The sequence below is a fragment of the Aspergillus novofumigatus genome (genome assembly GCF_002847465.1).
Source record: "Aspergillus novofumigatus IBT 16806 chromosome Unknown P174scaffold_10, whole genome shotgun sequence".
NCBI classification, from domain to species: Eukaryota; Fungi; Ascomycota; class Eurotiomycetes; order Eurotiales; family Aspergillaceae; genus Aspergillus; species Aspergillus novofumigatus.
Genome location: NW_020194283.1, coordinates 219439 through 241290, shown reverse-complemented (window position 1 = coordinate 241290; position 21852 = coordinate 219439). Strand labels below are relative to the sequence as shown.

Genomic DNA, 21852 nt, shown 5'->3' with positions numbered 1-21852 from the left:
TTGAGGAATTAGATGCCGGATAGAGGTTCAGCGCCTCATTCGCCCTTTTTATAGACACTTCGCCAGCTTGAAAAACAAAGTCCTGTTGAACTCGCCAAAGAAAGACCCGCGGGGTACAGCAGCTGAGCAGAGTGGCATACCATACTAGTCTTTGCTTCTGCTGGCGTTGCAACCACAAGCAAACAAACCTGGGCTGGATGTAATGTTGCAGGGATATTGATTGGGGGAATATAGTACCATGCATGAAACCCCAGACATGCAGATGTAGCGCTTACCGAGTCAGATAAGGCAGCGATAGCCGACGGAATCTATGGATTGACACAATACGAGATTTTGTCATATTGGATACTGAGTGGTCAAAATGGTGATTGTATGTTGGCATTCAGGCTGCTATTTAATCATGGGATTTCTGGAAGAAGTGTTGTTCGATAAACATATTATTCATAAGATAACCAAGAGTATTGAAATTGATACTGATTCTGAAGCTCGTAGTAGTACGTTAAGACTGCCAAACAGCATGGACCTGAGGCGCCACAGGACATCCCGTAGGAACCGTATACATCCTGTTCATTCCCCCTTCAAAGGTCACAGAGTTATCCGGCTCAATCTTGTAGAACTTGTACTCGATGGTAACACCCGGCTGGAGTCCCTCCACAGTGGCAAACCAAAGATTCTCATTCGAGGTGTAAAGACCGGCATTCAGACTATAGCCCGCGCTCGCGTTCCAGTCGCCGAGAGCGCTGACGTTACCGGCTATGTACACATTCTCGCCATAGTAGGTGTTCTCGATCAACCAAAAGGTAACAGGAACGGTCACAGCGGCAACGCAATGAGCGGTGGATGTAGGGAAGGGAGGCGCCACAGCGCTGTAGGTGCCTGTCATGGCAGTTGTGCTGCAGGTGGTGGGAACAGTATTCGCAGACGAGGAGCCCCAGGAGCCAGGCATGACGTTGAGGCGGCGCTGAACGGTAGAGAGGAAGGCTGCATAGGACCAGGTGAGATCGTTGGCCGACAGAGGGACGCCGGTGTTGCGGTCATACTGCTCGGCCAAGGAGCCGTTGCTTGGAGTGTATTGCTCGACAAGGAAGAAAAAGTTATCAGCGTAGGTGCGAATGTACTCAGTCAGGGATTTGTAGGTCGGGGTATTGGACTTGTAAGTTCCTGGCGCGACGGTGGATGAGAAGTCACGGAAGAAGGCGAGAGAGGTTTGCGTGACGGTGAGATAACCCTGCTTTTCCCACTGGTGGAGGGCATCGTACAACTGCTCAGCGGCTGCCAGGGTTGCAAGGTACCTTTATCTATCAGAAGACATGGCATAATTGACACGACTGGGTTTGGCTTACCATGGGTTTCCTCCCTGATAAACATCCTCAGGGTAACGGCCTACATTTGCAGCCTTTCCAGGGCCAAGACCAGCGTTGATACCGTAGATAGAGCGGAAAGAATCGACATAGACCTTATGATTTGCTAAAGCTTTAGACGAACAGGGTTGGAAGGTCGAATCATCGCAACCAGCCGCAGGGTCAAAGGTATGAATGCTGGTCAGGACCGAGTTGAGATCGATTCCCGAGCAGCCATTATTGACGTTAATGTTCGACACTATAGCGCTCCCGTTCCAGTAACTCTGCAGGAAGCAAAGTATCTCTGGAGCGACCGCGTCGTAGGCAGCATGGGGCTTGCCAAGAGCCAGAGCTACCGCACTGCCTTCAACCATAGCTCGGTGCTGAACGGCAGTCGTAAAGAAGGAAGAGCCGTCGACTTCTTCCCAGAGATCGAAGCCGGTGTGATTCCAGTACTGAGCGACATAGGTGAGATCGTTGGTGACAACGGGCCAGATCAGGTTGGAAGCCACGGATTGTTTTCCTTGCTGGATTAGATGGCGCATGTACGTCAACATGGCAATGGCACGAAGAGCAGGACCATCGCGCTGGGGACGGCCCCATCCGCCAGAGTACGGGTTGAAATCGACCTCGAATTTAGGTTCGCCGAGTCCAGATCCGTCGGAAAGTCTGCCAGATGGGTTGGACACATTCTGCAAAACAGCCTGGGAAGAGATGTAGTCCTGGATGTGGGTTTCAAGGGCGTCAAAATTGACACCGAGGAATTTGTTGCCCGCAATAAAGATATCGACAAGTCCCTTGAAGGTCAATGCCGCGTCACGAGTCCACGTGAAGAAATCTAGAGAACGGAGTAGATCGAGTCAGCTTGATCCTCCTAATGCGGGTTTCCACCTACAATCAGGGTTCTCTGTAGTAGGGCTTGCAATGAGTAATCCGGCCGCTGTGCCAGGAGCGTTACTGCCAGTGTTTCCAAGAGCTTTCAGAATGCTCTCATAGGCGAACAGTCCCTCCTTGACCAGGTAGGAATTCGCAGATGCAGGGGAACGTTCTGCAAGTTCATTGGCAGGCGAAGCAGTAGCTACGTGACCAAGGACACTGGCTATGGCTACAGCAATGCGAGAGAAACGCATGGTGTTTGATGCGCTAGATAGGTAGCACAGTAAATTTCTCGCGAGTTAAAAGAGCTGTGCAGGTACATTCCCTTTTATTTATTTTATTGGGGTGGTTCAGAATCCTAGCGCCATCACTAGGTGCAAATGTTGATTTCGGCGAATTATTCAATAAAAGGGGATGATCGCCTTGTTTGGATATAACACTAAAAGAAGGCTAGGATTGTAACCCCACAGAGGATTCACTTTACTCCAACATATTAATGACGGTGGCTAGAAGAGACTTTTTAGTGGTCAGGGGGACAACTGCATGCCAGCCACACAGAATGAGATTCGATACTGCGCACTGCCAACAGGCGGAGAAGCTGAAGTTTATTTAACTACGTTCTGTGGGGAACTGGGAGGAACCTATTTTCTTTCTATATGATTTGTCTATTTGGTCGAGGTTTTGCTACTAGTACAGGGGCCGGAGATTTATCGCTGATTATACAAATGTTGTGGTTAGCAAATCACCTGCCGTGATATTATTCGCATCGCACCTGTTTCCTAAGCGACAACAAGTAACTAATAAGAACTCAATGCTCAAGACGACACCATAGAGAAAACATACCACACCTCTGAGGTTACGGTTACCCATTTTTGATTTCTCGTCATTGTCACATTGGCATTTGTTGGATCATCTTCTACCACTTCTGACACTTAAGTGGGTTTTCATCGAGCAACAACTCATGTCGTTATGCTGCAATGTACCTACGCCCGGCTATACGGCTGAATGCTGTCGCAGCATCTCAAATTCGCAGTTTTTTTCCGGAGGAGGATCCTCTGCTTTCAAATCGCTGAAGGCTTCTAGAATCTTTCTAATACAAGATGTAGCAAAAGTAATGGGTGAAAATCTGCGGTCGCGTTGGCTGGACAATATCTATTTAATGAAGTGCGAGAAATAGACCACTGCGGATACTGCAGGAGAATCTGAAAACGGGGACCTAAAGTATATATAGTTAAGCTCCCTCAAAGACAGCTCCCTGAGGAAACATACGGTAGGGTTACGTACCCTTGAGATACAGTGGGAGGCTATACATACTCTGAGATGCCAGTCTTCTTTAGCAGTTTAGAGGCTGTGCACTCAACTGTGGTGGCTGTGCATGCATGGTCAGCCTGATGCGCATTGGACATCTCAACTCTTCTTCCTACCAAAGTGCAAATAAGGCTCCCCTGGGAATCCTTGCGATAATCGCCTTGTGGCAGACACGTTTCTAGCATCCAGCAATATCTACTCATACCGTGTTTACCCTGCGAGTAAAATCGTGCCTGTCAATCATAGCCCGCTAAACATCTCGCGGAGATGGATGGGAGAAGTGTTCGGAATGAAGATGATACTGAAACAACATTGTGTCAACCTCCAAAGCGATAAAACACTGTCCACTACGACAGGTCGTCCACCCAACGGCACGATCAGTATACCATCGCCGGGATCTGTGCGCTGTACATAGAGATAGCAGCAGCTCGGGCCATGCTGGATGAGGTCCATGAAGCTCTACCTAGGCATGTAGAGGACAGCAACGCCTATGTACTGGGAAGCATTAAGCAGCATAATGTCGTCATTGCGTGCTTGCCAGCAGCCTAATATGGAATGAACAACGCGGCGAACATCATGATGAATATGAAGCAAACCTTCTCCGCTATCCGCGTGGGCTTGCTGGTTGGGATTGGTGGTGGCATGCCGAGCAAGGCTGATATGCGCTTAGGTGATGTTGTCATTGGAACAAGGGTGATGCAATATGATCTTGGGAAAGTTATTAGAAATGGAGAGCTCCGACGCACAGCAATCCCTAGGATTCCTCACCACTTGCTTGGGACAGCTGGGTCTGCCCTCTGTTCAAGACATGAGCTGGACCCTAGTCAAGTCCCATCCATCCTACGGCTGAAGCTTGAAGGACACCCTGAATATGGTTGCCCAAGCTCCCCGGACTGACTGTTCCACGCGATGTATGAGCATGAATGTACAACAGCTAGCTGCGATGAATGCGACTAGTTAAAGCTGGTTCCACGAAGCAGACGGATATTAGATAATATAATGATCCATTACGGCGCGATCGCCTCAGGGAACTAAGTTATGAGAAGCAGCACTACCTAGGATAACATTGCTTGAGAATTGGATGTTATATGTTTTAAAATGGAGGCTGCTGGTCTGATGGAAATTCTCCCTTATCTCCTAATTTGGGGAATATGTGATTACTCAGATTCTCATAAGAGCAATGAATGGCAGAGTATGCTACAGCAACCGCGGCTGCATACGCCAGGGAATTACTTGAGGACCTACCCGTGGCCAAAGGGCACGCAAAATTTACCTGTATGCCAAATCCTTGTAAGTTAACCTAGTAGTTCGGGGAAGAGTCATGGCTGCTCACATCTGATGTGCAGATGAATGTTCATTGCACGAGCACCGGCTGCGCTTGCTGGATTCCCTTAGGTTCCAGCACATGGATTCTTGGAAATCAGATGTCAGAACCACCCTTGCTAAAACATGCTGATGGTTTCTCAGCCACCCTGACTACCAAGCATGGCTTAATCCTGAAAATCTAACACAATATCATGGCTTTTTATGGATTAGTGGCAAGCCTGGCGCAGATGAGTTAATGATCATGAAGTTCACATACTCGAGTATGAAGAGCAAATCCCATAACAAGCATGCTATCACTGCTTCCTTTTTTTTTTAATGCTTGAGGTGAACGCCTGGAAAAGTTAATCTTAGGGATATACCAAGCATTACTGCTCCAGCTGCTTGAAGGGTACCCTGATCTCCAGGCGGTTTTAGATTATCCTGACATTAATTCTCAGAGTTAGAATGGATGTCCTTCCTTAGACGTTCTTAAGGACCTCTTTCGCAGAGTAATTTCCGCCCTTAGTCAACACTCCTTTACGTGCTTCGTCAATGCTCTTGATGAGTGTGATGAACAACAAGTTGTGGACATGGTTTAATACTTTGAAGAGCTGGGAGAATAATGCACAAATAAAGGTGTCCTACTCTAGATCTGTTTCTCCAGTCGACATTATCCCTACATAGCTATTCAACGGGGAGTCCGACTTACACTGGAGGACCAGTCAGGTCATGGCGAAGACCTGGCAACTTACGTCGGTAGCTGTCTCCAAATTAAAGACCCTGTACTTCTCCAAGACCTGCAAACTTGACTTCTCAGGAAAGCTGCGGGTGTTTTCATGTAGGTTGTGCTAGTCGTTAGTATCCTGAACAAGGAATATCGGCATAATGGACTGGCTTTGAGAAAGAGGCTCGCGGAAATACCTAGTGGTTTGAGCAAGCTGTTCAAGGACATCCTGAGACGCGATAAGGAGAATATGGTGGGTCTCTGTCTTTGCATCCTTTGGATTCTCCTTGCAAAACAGCCATTGCAATCGCAGGAGTTCTACCATGCTCTCTGGTCTGGATTGGCACTAGAAGATCAGGCTGATGAGCAAATCCCTGATGTCGGCGTCCCAGGTGCCTCGGACAGCCTTAACAGAGTTAACAGATGTGTTATGAGCAACTCAAAAGGACTTGCTGAGGTCAGAAGATCTAAGCAGCCAATAGTTTAATTCATCCATGAATCTGTCTGAGACTCCCTCGTCAAAGAAAGGGGTCTACATGAATTGTGGCCTGACCTTGGATTTGATTAGGAGAGCTTAAGCCATGAGACACTCAAAAAATGTTGTGACTCATACTTGAATCATACCTCAGTGCGTGCGTCTGTGAGTAAGATGCTGTCACACAGACATGAGCTGCAATCAGGCATTTTAAATGAGTACCTATTTTTGGAGTATGCCAGTCAGCATGTTCTCTATGACGTCAACGCTGCGGCCGGAGCAGTTCCTCAAGACGAGTTCTTATCTTCTTTTCCTGTACCCCACTGGATTTATGTCAACAATCTTTTCGAAAAGTTCAAAACTCGTGGATACAGCTCAGACCCGAGTTTCTTCTACGTTCTCGCAGACAAAGGATTCCCGGAGCTCATCCGCACGAGACTCAAAAAGGATCCGCATATTCATGTTTCCGAAGAGAGATACGGATACCCGTTGTTTGCCGCTTTGCCAACGGTAACAAAGACGTTGTTGCTGCTGTTCTGAAATCACTGTCAAGTGCGTGCAGCGAAGTTGATACAGATGGTCTGAACTACAGGAAAGACTTGAAACAATACACAAAACGAACACCACTATCCTGGGCTGCGCAGGAGGGTCGAATAAAAATCATCAAGCTGCTTCTCTAGACGGAGACGTCTGTTGATGACATGGATGCGAAGGGCAGAACACCACTTTCACGGGCCTCTGAGAACGGGCATGAGGCGGTGGCAGAGCTGCTTATCAGCAAGGGAGCAGATGTCAATGCTGGCAGTGATGGAATGACCCCACTCTTACACGCCGTAGAGGAGGGCCATGAGGAGGTAGCAAACCTGCTTATTGACAAGGGAGCAGATGTTAATGCCAGTGACAATAGTGGACGGGCTCCACTGCACACGTCACTGCGCGGCCATGAGGTCATGGCGAAGCTGCTTATTGACAGAGGGGCAGACGTTAATGTCCCTCATAACCAGGGATTGACTCCCCTCTTACAAGCCTCAATATATGGCTATGAGGAAGTAGCAAAGCTACTTACTAACATAGAAGCTAATGTTAATGTCTGTGATAATCATGGATAGACTGCATTATCACACGCCTTATTGTATGGCCAAGAGGTGATAACAAAGCTGCTTATTGCTAAAGGTGCAGATGTTAATTGCAACAACAATAATGGATTGACTGGGATGCTTTCCTTAACAGCTCCGGGAGTACAAAAACGTCGTCGATCTGGAACTCCTGATGGGGTCAGCTCTGAGGCGGAAGCAGACCCAGAGAATAATGCCAGAAAGGGACCTCGTTATGAGAGTGATTACGTTCCAAGTTTCCCCTCTGTGGGCTGGAACAGTTGAGCTCGGAACTTTTGGAGCTCCTTAAATGAGGTGGCCGAAAGAGCACTGAGCATATATCCTTGCAGCGGATTATTTATGCATAATATATGCAGCAGTCGACCACGTCAGGCGTCCCTTGCCAAGTTCAGCCCTCTGAGCATTGCACAGCCAGGCCGCTACCGAACTCGAGTAATCTCCGTGCTGCCTCACGCAGCGAAGTCACCACAAAGGAGTATGTCGACTCCGGGGGGCATCCATGTCCATGCAGGAGCAGAAGCCGTTCAGCGTCCAAGTACGTATTGTCCCAGTATTTGCATCGCACCAACGCTTGAATATCGTGACCACGGCCTGACCGATTCCAGCGCCTTTGCGGATATCTAAGCTCCAGCTATGACGGCGGAAAATATGATATAACACTGGCTGATATCGCCGCGTGGCAGAGAGCATCTCTCGAGCCTCACTCAATAGTGGGACTTGTTTCACATCACTCTCCATAGATTTGGTGTTATCATAATTAAATGACCGGACGCTTCTCGCCACAAACCTCATAGGGGCATATTATTGTCTACGGATCAAGGACTACAGCCGGAGAATTGGAATTCTGGGATTGTTCGGCTCCGGTGTTCTGCGTTTTGATTTTGCAATCAATTTCCCTTCTGAGTCGAGGAAGCACCAAGGTACTTGTGCAGCGAGGGATGTTCGACTACCGAATTCTAGACTAGATTAAAGGAGTGATGAAAAGGATAGAGTATGATGATGTAGCCAATTAATTAGTGTTTATGATCGGCCATTCCAGCTCTACACGTCAGCATGACTAGGGCCGCGGGCCAAACTGCACTCGCGCCTCGTCGTGTCAGAGAATAGGACATTGAGGAAGACAAAGGATTCTGAGAATATAAAAATACCAAGCAAAGGCTTTAGCTGATTTAGTTAATTATTTGATATTCTCTTCACGAGTCTGGGGGAGGGTGAGCAAAGGAGGTGAGCAAGGAAGGTGATGGAGGTGAGTGAAGCTGGTGCTCAGGTGTGTACCAGGAATAGCGATGCAATTCTTACACTGCTTGTAACTGAAACATGCTAGCTTCAGTGCACATCTTTTGCATGGTCAAGGTCACTAAGACTCACTATTGGGTGGGGTGTAGCTGCAGAAGCTGAAGAACGCTACCTAAGCATTTCCGCAGCCACAATTAGCCACGGCCCATGGAGCATCCAGCACTAGGCGATAAAATTCTGGGGCGATTTTGCAATCGGGGATGAGACGGCCTGCTCTAGAACGTCTTTCGCCCATGAGTCGTTTCAGGGAATCGGATACCCCTTATCGGGCTTTCTCTCTCGATAGGATTGGAAACTTTATATAGAGACAACGTGTAGCGGCTGGAGGTACGTCCCAACACTCTAATAAGGCACTTCATTAACTTTTTTTCTCGTTGAACTTTCCTAACTGCGTGCCTAAGATACCCGAAGCCGAGGGCCCTGCGCCTTGTCCGAGCCGGATTCGGCTCGGCAAGAGCTTCTTTCTCCCTAGCACGTCCGCAATAGGGGTATATGCACCAGCATTATAAAGCAACAATGATGTGGCTATTGTAGTCTACGAAAGTTTTTCTAGCTGCGTGCTTATCGTTTCTCTTGGACATTTTGAATTGTTTCTACTTTGAGTCCGTGCCCACCGCTATATTGTATTCTAGTTGCTACCTGCGGGCATAAAACCGTGCAGCGACCATAGGCTACGTAATGCCTGACCTAACTTCCGCTTTCTACCCTCGCATGACCAAGAGGCCACCGTTTACCGTCGAGGTTCCAGATGCCGTTGATGATGCGTTTGACGGACGTCCTCGTCGCTCCCCTACAGCAGCAAATGGGTTACTTTCCGCCCCGACAGATGATGTGAAAACAACGTATGACATCTTCCGCCGGGCTGCGCGAAAATTTTCACATGCAAAAGCTGCAGGTACTCGCCGAATTATAGGGAGTTATGAGGAGAGATCTGTGGTCAAAAGGTTGGTTGACGGTGTTGAGAAATCCACGCCGAAAATTTGGACGCGCTATGAGCTCAGCGGCTATATATACTTGTCGTTCTTGGAGTACGAAAGGCTTGCCCTTGATCTGGGTTGTGGATTAAGGAGGCTCGGTCTCAGAAAGGACAGCAAAATCCATCTCTATGGCGCAACTAGGTAAGTCTATCGCTTCCGTGCTTACAGTTCAGGTGAGCAGATTCAAGATCTCCTACTTATGGCGCAGTCTGCATTGGTTAGCAACGTCACACGGTGAGATACTGCCAAATCAACATACAATAGAATATTCACTAAACAAAGAAACAAAGGAGCCGCATCGCAATCAATTGTGGTTGTGACTGCGTATGACTCCTTAGGTGAACAAGGACTACAGCATTCAATCAACGAAACTGAGAGCACAGCAATCTTTATAGACTCTCAGCTCATGCCATCCTTGATAAGAGTCTTGAGCCATGCCCGATCTTTGCGCCACATCATATATAATGACACTGCGACAAAGCTAGACAGCGAAACCTTGAAGAAGATACAGTCTGATTTTCCGCATATTATGGTCATCGGCTTTGACGAGCTCCGCAGGTCAGGAGCTGAGTGCTTCACTGAGCCTACACCACCGGGAAAAGATGACCTATGTTGTATAATGTACACGTCGGGGTCAATGGGTCCGCCGAAGGGCGTATGCTTAACACACGGTATGATAGTTGCAGCAGGTAAGCTTTAGTGATTCTCTCCATGCTTCGGGTTCTGCTTACCATAGCTTTGCTTGTTTTCATTGTGCAGTCGCGGGTATGGACGCAGTCGTGGGGAAACACATTAGTCCTAAGGACGCAATATTGACGTATCTCCCTCAGGCACACATTATCGAGTTTGTCTTTGAGAATATGTGCCTGTACTGGGGTTGCACTATGGGATACGGTAGCCCTAGAACGCTCTCTAACGCTTCGGTCTGGAATTGCAAGGGAGATATTTGCGAGTTCCGACCCACGATTCTCGTGGGCGTACCTGCCGTGTGGGAATCAATCAAGAAGGGGATTACTGGGGTCGTCGCCGCCAAAGGTTGGCTCAGCAATTGCCTCTTCTGGGGATCTCTCCGCATGAAATCCTGGCTCCTTGGCCATTCTTTTACTGGCATTAGTCTCCTTGACTCCCTGGTCTTCAAGACGGTGAAAGAGGCCGCTGGTGGGCGACTGAGAATCATGATGAATGGCGGCGGGCCAATCTCCAAGGACACTCAGATATTTCTCTCCTTGGCGATTGCTCCTTTGATAAATGGGTACGGACTGACAGAGACATGTGGTATGGGTGCAATCAATGATCCACTAGCATGGGACCCCGATGCGGTTGGCGAGCTTCCGGCTTCTGTCGAAATCAAGCTAGTGGACGTCCCTGAAAGTGGCTACTCAACGAAACATGATCCTCCTCAAGGAGAGATCCTGATTCGCGGCCCAAGTGTGGCAACTGGGTATTACAAAAATGAGCTGGAGACCAAGGAAGCTTTCACAACAGATCAGTGGTTCCGAACTGGCGATATTGGAGAGTGGGACCGGAACGGGCACCTGAGAATTATTGACCGCAAGAAGAATCTAGTGAAATCTCTCAACGGTGAATACATTGCCTTGGAGAAACTCGAGTCCATCTATCGATCCGCGGCCGTGGTGCAGAACGTGTGCATCTATGCGGCCCCAAATCAACGACAACCGATCGCTATCGTTGTACCCAATCGGCCTGTGTTGCAGAAGCTTGCCCTGCAACAACCCACAAACAACCCATGCTCATTAGTGATGCAACAGCTACAGGAATTCGGTTGGGCTAGTGGCCTGAAGAGTTTTGAAATCGTGTGCGGCGTTGTCATCTGCAATGATGAGTGGACCCCAGAGAATGTAAGTTACATTGCACATTGCTCTCAGTATCCGGCATCTAGTAACACTTAGGCCAGGGGTTCTTGTCCGCGGCCCAGAAGCTTGTGAGAAAGACAATATATACTCGCTTCCAGAAGGAGATAGATCAAGCTTATGCGAGGTGACTTAATACGGGAAAACCGCCGTCCCAGAGAATGCATGATATGATCAGGATCAATGGTTCTGGAAACAGGCGACGTATGGGAACCGTCTTGAACCTTTCGCGGGAATCTCCTGGTGAGGATATATCCACCTTGGCGATGAGGGTGTTCTAAGGTACTTTAGGGGATCTAGAGGCGTGATAGCATACACAGAGCTGTATCCGGGACGAATCAGTTAGTACATTAGTCGGTTCCACTCGTATGTCTGCATGCCAACTTTGCTGGCAGCAATTTCAAATTCGATTAATGTAGCCATCCCTCCCAACTATTCCCTAGTTATGGGAAACGTTGGCTTTTATAGCTGCCTGTTGCTTTGATCCTCTTCCCTTTAGGCTTCCTCTTGGCAATCACTTGTAATGAGCGGTCGCCGTTCTCGAACAGGCAAGTAAATTTACATACATAGTACATCAGAGCGCCCGTGATAGCGTCGCTGATAGCGACAGGCCTTTTTAACCATTCTCTTGCAAAAAATTTATATGACTCTCGATAGAGGCGACTAAAGAAAGCTGGGCTTAAGTGTCAATACATCTCTATTCTCCACAACATTCTTCAGGAATTCTACGTCTTACTCTTACAGGAGAAGGATGGCGGGCTCGAATAAAATTGGACTTGTTGCGCTTGAGCTTTTCTTACCTCAGTATGGATGGGGCGTAGTGGAATGTTATACAAAGGCATTGATATAAGCTCTCATTTTTAAGTCTTGAAGCTAACAGTGGCCTCCTTCAGCAACCTAAATCTACTCAATTATCTGAACTATTTGCTTAGACGTGCCCCGAATACTTACTCTAGCGTCATTGAGGAATTTCAGAGAGGGTTTGCCAGAGCCCGTTCTCTGCCATGCATGGAGGAATGTTCGATGCTAGTTTAAGCTTCTTAAAGTTGAAACTAGCGCAATCTTAACTTTCGAGACTTCAGTTTCCGGGGCGTCAATGAGGAGATGGACATAATACAGAGATTTGCAGCTGAAGATCAGTTGGCAGGTAGCAGAACACACTAGATCTACCGTTTCCTGTACTAATAAGGTCTTTACTGGGCCTAAAAAGCCGTGCATTCATTGCTAACGGTTAATGTCTACAAGTGACAACTGTCCAACTCGTTCACTATCGGGTATGCCTATTTGACAAGATTACAAACTTGAAGGCTTAGGCCATTTTCATGACATGTAAAACCAGACTTGGGATTCTTCTCTAATTTGACTACACTAGACATGTCCGGTGACAGATATGTTCAGTAGTAGAGCCCAATTCAGCCGTGAAGACTGCCGGAAAGACAACAGTACTCAGCATAGATACCGCTGTAGTCAGGGTGTGGTGGTGGTCAAAGTGGTCCGCAAGCAATCCATTACTGATCAGACTGAGGATGATGCTGACCTGAGTACTGTTCATAAGAGCAGCCCGCCAGACTGGATAAAGCTGATATGATGGCTGCTGGTTGGATTCTGGTGAGCCTGCCGCCAGTCTCCACGTTGATGGCGATGCCATCGTCTTCAAGTTCCTCTGGACCCGACTTGGAGGGTACTTCAATGTTCAAGTGCCCAGACATTCCACCCTGCCCGATGAAGCCGAGTCCCAGATGGAGATGAAGAATTTGGCCCGAGATAAAGCACCAGTATGGGAACGTAATGTTGCCAAGTACGGCGGAAATCTGGGAGCTTTTGCTTTTCAAGTCGACGCAGTTGAATCAATGAACTGGTTCCTTAATCCCTCTCTTAATGCTACCACCACCTTCATGTGCACTGTGCACAAGGCGCGGAAGTTTGGGTGGAACCGTGTTGATGATTCTTACGATGCCAGGATCGGGACTTTGCAGTGTTACGAGAACGCTGGAGCCCTCCCCAACCATCACCAGATCCATCCGCAATTGATCAGCACTACATATCCTCGTTGAAGGACCAACAGGTTGGCACGCAAATGCAGAGAAAGCAAAGGCGATTTGCCCTACATACTACTTCTATTTGGCTATGAGAATACTGGCGAAATAGATGAGAAATAGAACTTTGGATGCTGTGTTGTCCCGCGAACTCTAGGGAAATAATACCTTATAGAGACACACCGACAAGTTGCTCTCGCACCCTGTATCTTCTTGCAAAATGCCACAGTCCTTCTCCGTCTATTCCTTTATTCTCTGCCTCGTTCTCTCCATTGCACGCCCTACTCATGCCCTAAATGGGGCCCCCGAGGCTCCTGCGGATGCCGCGCCATTTGCTGTCGCTCTGTATAGGTCCGACGGCAACTTCCAGAGATGCGGTGGCGTGCTGATCAGCCCCTATTCGGTCGTCACGGCAGACTCGTGCATCCAAAATCAATCTCCAGAAACTCTGCTGGCCCATGTTGGCAGCAATAACCGCACCACCAGCGATGGAATGCGAAGCCTGACCGCCATCACCCAGCATCCTGACTATGACATCGACACCCGGGACTCTGACCTGGCGATTCTGACTCTGAGTGAGCCAGCCTACGACGTCACATTTGCTGTTATCAACGATTTCTCCACCAGCATCGGTGCCAATCTGACCGTGTACGGCTGGGGATTCACAAACTACTCCATTGGAAAATATCCCTTGTCACCTGTATCCGTAATCCATACATTATGTATGCCAAAGAGCGGTAACACAGCTGAAAAGAACCTGGATGGTAGCTGAACACAAAATTCTCCGTGCAAGGACCAGTTCTTCTCCTTGTATAAACCCCAAACCCCCAACCCCTCCCCTGTTGACATCTGCATCGTGCTGTCTCAATTTGATTGTCTCAGGGCTTTCTATTCATTCCTCACATTCATTGACAAGGATATAACAATATGGTTCAGGATATACCGTCATCCTCTACCTTCCCCTCCAGTGGGATTAAGGTGATGCAAGTTTGGTCGGTACGAAGTTGTCTGTCTACTCGTTCAATCTCTCAGCAGCAAGCCTCGCACATCTCAAGACTGCTGGCAACAGACTACTGCCTGTCATTCATGCCAGGCAGGGGGTTATCTGTTCATTCTGCACCTTTACCTTTAGAACCATCAAAACACGCGCCACCAAGGTATTCAAATTGCTTTATTATAGAGCATACAAGATTTAGATGCCCTACACGCAATACTCGCTAGATTTAATGAAATAATATTCTATTTTGGTTGATTTGGATAGCTTCAAAAGTGTAAACGCGTTGAAATCGGATGGGGGGTGGACGGCTGACCCGGGAATTATGTTAACCGAAACATCCAGTGTCTAAGTGGATAATCTTGCAGCCTTTTCTTGAAGGGCCTGGTGTTCGGGTTTGATTGCAGGCTGCCCTCAGATTTTGTCCACGTTCGCATTTAAGTCACTCCATGTCATTAGTATAAAGTATTTCGTGGCCAACCACGGCAGTTTGTTCGAAAAGCGCAAAAATTCAAGGTATGACCGGGCATGTTTGAAAAACGTGGTTGAAAGCAATAAATCTAACGTAAAATGGATAAATAAAAGCCGGATTTTACTTGCAAGCTGTCATCCTGATGAGTTGCCCATTGTTTCGATATTCCCAGTATACCCACGAACTCACTGCCTAAGCTCTGGCGAACCGGAAGGTCTCCATTTAAGCACCACTGGAGAGTTGTATAAGGCATACTATAAATGCAAGCTGCTGTTTTCATAAATCTGTAGATATTTTGGTGGAATAATAGACAATGTTTTAGCCACATTGGCTAGGGGGGTCAATTACCACTAATTCTAAGCCGAGCTCGGCTCGGCTCGATGAGCGTAAGCCGGTGCAAAAGTTGTTGCTTGAACCAAGAACGCAGATAGTGGCAGACCGGTAGCTTGGTATGGAGCATGTAACGCGCTGAGAGCCTTACGGTCTTCGGCAAACCATATAATCTATTGGCTTTGGTCCTTTCTCATGCCATATTTTCTGTACTCAAGTGGAAGCCAACTTTCTGAAAAATCAACATCTGTCGTCCTATCTCTCACACGATGCACGGCGAGACGCACCAAATCATGATGGGCTTGTTTGATATCTCCCTCCCCGAAATTTTAGCGTCAATCAATTTATGGAAAGTCGCGACTATCGTTTTGCTGGCGATGAATGTGAAATGCCTCCCTTTCGTGTGGCATGTAGGTCACCTTTCCTAGGACATTGAGAATCACAGCTATTGACTGCGGGCTAGTATCGCATCTTTAATCCCCTGTTGAGAGCCGCGTGGCGAAGATTTCGCTCTGGCCCTCGATCAGCGGTGATCCCTGACTCCAAGACGCCGACGGTGTTCCTGCCTTCTATCACCAGCACCTACGCTCCCTTATTTGAATGCGATTACAACCTGCACAAGTCAAACAGTACATACTTCACTGACTTAGATGCAAGCCGATCCTATCTTCTCTCCGCCCTCTGCTATGACGGGTTGGTAACAGTTGACCGCGAACTAGCCGCCGAGGGAAAGAAGGGCCTTTTGGCTGCTATTATCGGGTCAGTCACCACTAGCTTCAAGAAAGAGATCCGGATCTTCCAGGAGTACGAGGTGTGGTCCAGGATTCTTACGTGGGATCGGAAATGGCTCTATATTGTGACCCATTTCGTCCAGAAAGGCTCAACGAAACCGGCAGGCTATCTAACCGCGAAATCCACGCGCCTTGACTCGAAGAGGTCGATCGGAGAATCCACATGCCGCTCTAGCCAACCGGTTATTTTTGCTACATCGATTTCCAAATATGTCTTCAAGAAAGGGAGGTTCACTATCCCTCCGGAACGACTTCTGAGAGCTTCCGGCCTTCTGGGACAGGACAAGAAGGGAGAAGAGAAACACGGGGCTCGGCCTACCGATGTTCAAGAACACACGAGCGACTCGGGCGTTCCTGGAGACATCGAGTCGGAACGCCTCAAGGGTATGATATACGCTGAATCCTGGAACCAATTGGACTCCCTCCACGAAGAACTACTCAAGCAAGATGAGTTAATCAACGGCGTGCTAGCTATAAATCATGTTGGAGACATCTCGCTCCCATGGAAACGATTTCCAACTGCCTAGGAGTAGGGGTCTTAGAGCAGTTATGATTACCAATGTCTGCCAACTATGCGGATGCCGCCAGCTTTCTGTATTGCATGGCGAGGATAAGGTCTTGACGGGGATTTCATGAAACGTTGTTCGTCTTAGTATGCGGAATAAAAGCAAATTCAATCCATAAACTAATGCTCCGTACCATTTGGCAGCGACCAAGAAGAATGAACCTACAGTCAGGCTCGCCACTCAAAGCTGCAAGCCTGTAACTGAGGAGTGATTGGTGCGATATTCACGCTTTTGGGCCTCAGCCCGTGTCCCACAACGATTTCCGCGCCCATCGTACTAAAGGTGGTGATCATCGCTGCTCACTGTAGAACGTTTGGTCCCCGTTTATCATAACGAATTAACCCAACTACCAGGCGTCATGGATCCATCGAATCTGGCTCGTCATCTTGACCCCCAGGAGCAGAATATCCTGGAGCACGAGGCGTCTTTGACCTTCCGGATAGGTCAATGGGTGATACCCTCGTGGAGACGTTTTTCATCACCCATCATAGACCGCCTTGATTTCCTATGCCACTACCAGGATTCAACCTCGCCTCCTTCACTTCTCTTGCTACATGCCATGTTCACTATCGCTTCAAGGCCTTGTTCATCTGGAAGTCAGGACACTGGGGGTCGTCTCCACAGAGTTTTTACAAGAAGGCAAAAGCCTTGTACGATGCAGGCTACGAACAAGGTCCAATCCCGCTCATGCAGTCAACGCTATTGCTAGGCCTAAACTGGGAGGGGCCCGAAGGTATTTGGGCACACTGGGCTGTCTGTTTGGTTAGCTAACAGCTTCTGCCAGATATCACTGAGAATGGTCTATTCTACTGGACCCGTTTGAGTATTGCTCTAGCCCAGGCCCAAGGGCTGCACCTTAGGTTAGAAACTCTCAACGTGCTTCCTACCTAGCGTCTGCATCTTACTAAATTTTTGATATTTTGGACAGTGAGAGAATTCATCTTATGTCTGTCAGCACAAAGGCTGCTAAGGCGCATATGTGTGGGCGCTCTATACACGTGATCGTGCCGTAGCAGCAGCTTTTGGCCGGCCAACGCATGTAGATTTAGACGACTGCACCATTGAGCCGCTAACTCTACAGGACTTCGAGGGAGGAATTGACTGCTCTGATAGGTTCCCTGTCGACGCAGATGAAAATGCTCTCTTTTTCATAGAATACGTGAATCTATGGCGTATTCTGGACAAAATACCATCGCGAGTAAATTCTTCAAGTCCTACGCTTGAGGGTTAAATCCGCCACACAGCGCAGGAGTTGCATGCATGGTACATGTCTTGTCCTTCAAAGATGCACTGGAGGCCCTCCTGTCATAAGTTCCTGCCAAGCTCTTCTCTGCTCGAGCTACTACGTAGTAGGTTCCTTTGCATGCATAATCGCGGCTCAAGTTGACTGGTCCTCTGTAGCGCTGCTATATGTAGCATTCAGCTCCCATGTCTCCCAGAAATGTCTGAAGAGTCGCAAATATCATGCTTGAACGCTGCGACTATGATAGTGTCTGTACTCGAGACACTACACTCGGGCTCATCAACATGAAATATCTCCTCCGCCGAACAACTGGAAGGAGATGCAACGGCATCCATTGAGAGATCTCTTCCAAGCTGCCGCTGAGTTGCAACACAGTACATTAGTGGCTCGAGAGACTTTCAGGAGGGTCATGGCGCCTAGAGGAAAGAAGATTATACCGCTGAAATGGGTTTTAACATACAAATTCGATCAAGAAGGCTATTTGATCTAGGCTAAGACACGAATCTGCGTACGAGGTGAACTGCAAGAGATGGCACGTGACGATACCGCAGCCACTACCCTGGCAGCAAGAACCTTTCGTACTTTGATGGCTATTGCAGCAGCGTTCGATCTAGATATCCGACAAATTGATGCCGTCAACGCGTTCGTCAATAGCAAGCTAGACGAGGAGGTGTACACCTGGATGGCAGATGGATTCTCTGAATTTGGTTACGTTTACCAGCTAAAACGAGCTCTCTACGGCCTACGGAGGTCGCCCGCCCCTGGCAGGAGGAGATTTCGAAAGCCCTTGACGGATTCGGCTTGCGGAAGATCGATTCGGACTCATGCCGTTACACGAACGATAAGCTAGTGGTCATGGTATTCATGGCATACTATTTCTATACCGGCCCGAAGGCAAGAAGCATGCAGATAATTTGATTCGGAAACTGCAGGGACGTTACGAATTCCATGATCCCTAAGCCAAGTCTTTTTGCAGGCTTCAATCACCAACACCTAGCCATCACAGCTGATCATTCCATAGCCATGCATCTGAACAAGCCTTCTTTTAATATCTCAGCATGATGAAAGCTGGCATATACAAAACAGTGATCTACTACTTGATCACATGAATGAAGCTTTCTATTGGAATGCAAGGCCATCCCCTGTGGCTTAGCTCCATCCATTTATTATCACAGTCTACTTTTATCAACATCCAGCAAACGAGAATAATATGATCCTGCGAGGTCATGTGCTAGTAGAACTACAGGTCTGTTTCTCAAAAGTCCTTTATCCTGTGTTTCTCAGAGTTAGGATTGTGCAATTTGATTATTAGTGTTATGATCAACACTATTGAGGGTCTAAGCTAAGCGATCCTTGGCTTGTCTTCCTCCTCCCCATGTAGGTATCTGATTTTATCGACCCTGAAACCATATGAATGCCTTATATGGCATCCACTTACTTTCGTGACAGAGATGCCAATCTCTTATGCGGAGTTCTCCTGGCATAACTATCTTCTTAAGGGATATCTCCTCACACGCATCAAAATTCCCCATGACCGACTAGTGAGCTCTCGCAAGGCGTGCCTGATTGATTGAGAGCTATTCATCCCTGACTCGGATAGAGGCTTTCATTAACTGGAAAGAGGTTAACGGGCCCTCATTCCTCGGAGCAAACCAGCATGAAATAATAATAATTTTAAAAAAGAATCCACATTTCCTAGTAAGTCGCTAGTAATATGAAAAGTCGCCATTCACTTCTCACTTCAAACTGTATAGGGATGATGCTCCGTCCTAATCATAGGCATGGTATTAGGCCCTGTATGGACTCGGATAGCACAGGTACGTATAATGCTACTGCGAAGACGTACAAAAGTTTGCCACCGACTTGAGGTATTAAGAAATTTCTTTTCTCCTGTTAATAGTGGCTTGGCTTGGAGGCTAATATCCTATTCATTTGAGTAAATTTAATTAATAGCGCATAACAGACTGGGATCCCAATGATAGCTGGCTAGAAAAAAAAGTAATCGCCAAGAGGGGTACCTTGCAGACTGTTACATCGATCGGAGACTACTCCAGACTAGGGAAGAGAAGCCCAGACAACAAACGTGGATCAGCGGGGCTTGTCCGTACTGGTTGGGGCTGAAGCCTAGCGTCTGTACAAGGTACAAAAGATAAAACTAACAACGTGAGTTTTCAAGCCTACCTTAAGCATTAGTCTTGAGCGCAACACCGCCCTGCTGCCTGTTCAACGCTAGTCTAAGATGGAAAGGACAGCTAGTCGGGGCATGTCATCTTCCGTAGTCCCTGGCACCGAGGCTTGGCACTTGGTGTTAGAAACAATAGTCTCCACTCGTCAGCACACTATCTCAACTATAACTATTCTCCGGGGCTAGGCCTTTATGATAAACTCACAAAGATTTCCCCCTGAACAAAGCATACTAGCTTGTATAAGCGAAAGATTTGCTTGGCTTCAGCCTACCCATGTGGATACTTATCTACTATCGTGGCCCCTAGGATTGGTAGGTCAAGTTTCTGGGCGAGAAGAGGGTTAGTTGCAAGATCACAAGGCGAGACACTGTCCTTCGGGAGGGGAGGACGAGAGAGAAAAGTTCAAACCTATTTTTGAATTAATAACAAAGCAATAAAAAGGCGCCAACCCATCAGAAAGCTTTTCCGCTGATGGTCGACTTTGCCTGATCCAATGGTTTTTTGTTACCTTACACTAGTGGGGTTCGTCGGAGCATTCCGTTCTCTTTGCTCAACGGGCTGGAGGGACCCACCCACTAAGAATAACAGTAGTAGGACTTGAAGCCTTCATTTGATTGCTACTAGCACATGCAGTTGGACACATTCCGAGGATACAGCTGAGAGACTGGACCCTTATGTCTCAGTATGTCGCATTGTCAACAGCCCAGACATGTGCAGGGGGCAAATTCTGCCTGACTCCTCCCTACTTTTTTGCACGACGGATTGCAGACTTGCAGTTTCCCGCCCATGACACCCTGCAAGTCCCCACAGAGTTACACACTCTGAAATAGCCCGAATAATCTCCTCTGTGCCTACTTTCATGTTATCTGTCTCAGGCACCGCCTATCCTACACCTATTTTGCCATCTCTCTGGCGGAGGTGTACACGCTAGAAAAGGGTGCTAAAGAGCACTACTTCTTTTCTATCCACATCCATTCCTCATCTTCACCAACGCCCCTGGGCAACCTTTCGGAATTATCTGTCGCTCCCTCTTAACGTTGCATTTTTCGACCTGCAAAACGCCAAGAGGCACACCATCAGCTGACCCATCCCACCAAAAAAATTCCGTCGCCAGCACAGCGCTGCATGGCCGCGTTCCACCTTTTCCCCCGTCTCCCCTTTGAGCTTCGTGCTCGAATTTGGGAGTTAACAGTCGAGCCGCGCACTGTTGAGATGCGCGAAAAGAGAGAGTATGGGTCATGGGGCAAGCTTTTGCATGTAACCTCATCAACACCAGTACCTGCAGTGCTTCAGGCCTGCCATGAGGCCCGAAATCAGGGGCTGTACCAGAAGGCCTTTAATTTTTCTGCAGGGGTTGAGCCGCGGTATGTCTGGGTCAACTTTAAGATTGACATGATCTCAATTGGGCATTCTTGGTTTAACTCAATTGATCTTGCTGAACGACTGCTGATTCGCCGGCTTACCTTTGAGCGGGAAAATGATGAATCCTTTTTCCACTTTCGATCCCATGAGCTATACGAATTGTATCCTAATCTGGAGGAAATTCATGTCATCTGTGAAGACGGTCTGCTGGCATGGCAAGATGCCTGGCGATACTGCCCCTGGCCATGTCCAAAGAAGAATCTGAGGTTTATTGACAAGGAAACGGGGCAGATTGCGGTTGGCAAGGACCTGGATAGGATGTGGCGGATGAATGGCTGGACTCTTTCCTCTGATGAATCTGATTGACTGTTCAAGCCCCTGTCTTATAGTTCGTAGAGCTTGCCGTATTTCGTGGCTCAATATTTAAGAAAACGCGTCTCAAGAGGATACTTAAATCTCAGAACTCGCTACACACCAGGTTTCCCACAATTGATTTTTCCTCACTAGGTTAGATACATAGTGCAGCCTCAATACATAGCTTTCTCTCCTTTTCCGTATTCCGCATACTGTATCATTGGCTTCAAC

The 21852-nt window shown here is 47.9% G+C and overlaps 10 protein-coding genes across 10 annotated transcripts; 9 read left to right on the top strand and 1 right to left on the bottom strand.

The window, feature by feature from the left end:
* Positions 1–423: 423 nt before the first annotated feature.
* P174DRAFT_507561 (putative glucan 1,4-alpha-glucosidase) lies at positions 424–2470 on the bottom strand (the record flags this gene model as incomplete). Its single annotated transcript, XM_024831385.1, has 3 exons — positions 424–1292; positions 1344–2178; positions 2236–2470. The coding sequence occupies 3 exons, from the start codon at positions 2468–2470 to the stop codon at positions 500–502; spliced, it is 1863 nt and encodes a 620-aa protein (XP_024677812.1). The 3' UTR covers positions 424–499.
* A 1609-nt stretch (positions 2471–4079) lies between these two features.
* P174DRAFT_435333 (uncharacterized protein) lies at positions 4080–4421 on the top strand (the record flags this gene model as incomplete). The annotated part of the gene is made up of 1 exon (XM_024825929.1): positions 4080–4421. One exon carries the CDS (start codon positions 4080–4082, stop codon positions 4419–4421), a length of 342 nt encoding a protein of 113 aa, XP_024677811.1.
* A 1046-nt stretch (positions 4422–5467) lies between these two features.
* P174DRAFT_445815 (uncharacterized protein) lies at positions 5468–6171 on the top strand (the record flags this gene model as incomplete). The annotated part of the gene is made up of 1 exon (XM_024828422.1): positions 5468–6171. A coding segment is annotated over exon 1 (232 nt), but the record flags the coding sequence as incomplete, so codon positions are not given.
* A 966-nt stretch (positions 6172–7137) lies between these two features.
* P174DRAFT_515929 (uncharacterized protein) lies at positions 7138–8149 on the top strand. The gene is made up of 2 exons (XM_024832247.1): positions 7138–7678; positions 7749–8149. The coding sequence occupies exons 1-2, from the start codon at positions 7483–7485 to the stop codon at positions 7778–7780; spliced, it is 228 nt and encodes a 75-aa protein (XP_024677809.1). The 5' UTR covers positions 7138–7482; the 3' UTR covers positions 7781–8149.
* An 855-nt stretch (positions 8150–9004) lies between these two features.
* On the top strand, positions 9005–11655 carry P174DRAFT_414117 (acetyl-CoA synthetase-like protein). The gene is made up of 5 exons (XM_024824381.1): positions 9005–9557; positions 9625–9650; positions 9707–10105; positions 10176–11275; positions 11332–11655. The coding sequence occupies exons 1-5, from the start codon at positions 9118–9120 to the stop codon at positions 11416–11418; spliced, it is 2052 nt and encodes a 683-aa protein (XP_024677808.1). The 5' UTR covers positions 9005–9117; the 3' UTR covers positions 11419–11655.
* A 1371-nt stretch (positions 11656–13026) lies between these two features.
* P174DRAFT_435330 (uncharacterized protein) lies at positions 13027–13341 on the top strand (the record flags this gene model as incomplete). Its single annotated transcript, XM_024825928.1, has 1 exon — positions 13027–13341. One exon carries the CDS (start codon positions 13027–13029, stop codon positions 13339–13341), a length of 315 nt encoding a protein of 104 aa, XP_024677807.1.
* Positions 13342–13543: 202 nt separating this feature from the next.
* P174DRAFT_379105 (trypsin-like serine protease) lies at positions 13544–14095 on the top strand (the record flags this gene model as incomplete). Its single annotated transcript, XM_024822885.1, has 1 exon — positions 13544–14095. One exon carries the CDS (start codon positions 13544–13546, stop codon positions 14093–14095), a length of 552 nt encoding a protein of 183 aa, XP_024677806.1.
* Positions 14096–15352: 1257 nt separating this feature from the next.
* On the top strand, positions 15353–16437 carry P174DRAFT_515927 (acyl-CoA thioesterase; the record flags this gene model as incomplete). The annotated part of the gene is made up of 2 exons (XM_024832246.1): positions 15353–15529; positions 15583–16437. The coding sequence occupies exons 1-2, from the start codon at positions 15389–15391 to the stop codon at positions 16435–16437; spliced, it is 996 nt and encodes a 331-aa protein (XP_024677805.1). The 5' UTR covers positions 15353–15388.
* A 397-nt stretch (positions 16438–16834) lies between these two features.
* On the top strand, positions 16835–17367 carry P174DRAFT_425145 (uncharacterized protein; the record flags this gene model as incomplete). The annotated part of the gene is made up of 3 exons (XM_024825264.1): positions 16835–16946; positions 16997–17209; positions 17261–17367. 3 exons carry the CDS (start codon positions 16835–16837, stop codon positions 17365–17367), a joined length of 432 nt encoding a protein of 143 aa, XP_024677804.1.
* A 3368-nt stretch (positions 17368–20735) lies between these two features.
* Positions 20736–21812, top strand: P174DRAFT_396808 (2EXR domain-containing protein). The gene has a single exon (XM_024823758.1). It carries the CDS (start codon positions 21031–21033, stop codon positions 21631–21633), a length of 603 nt encoding a protein of 200 aa, XP_024677803.1. The 5' UTR covers positions 20736–21030; the 3' UTR covers positions 21634–21812.
* Positions 21813–21852: the final 40 nt, after the last annotated feature.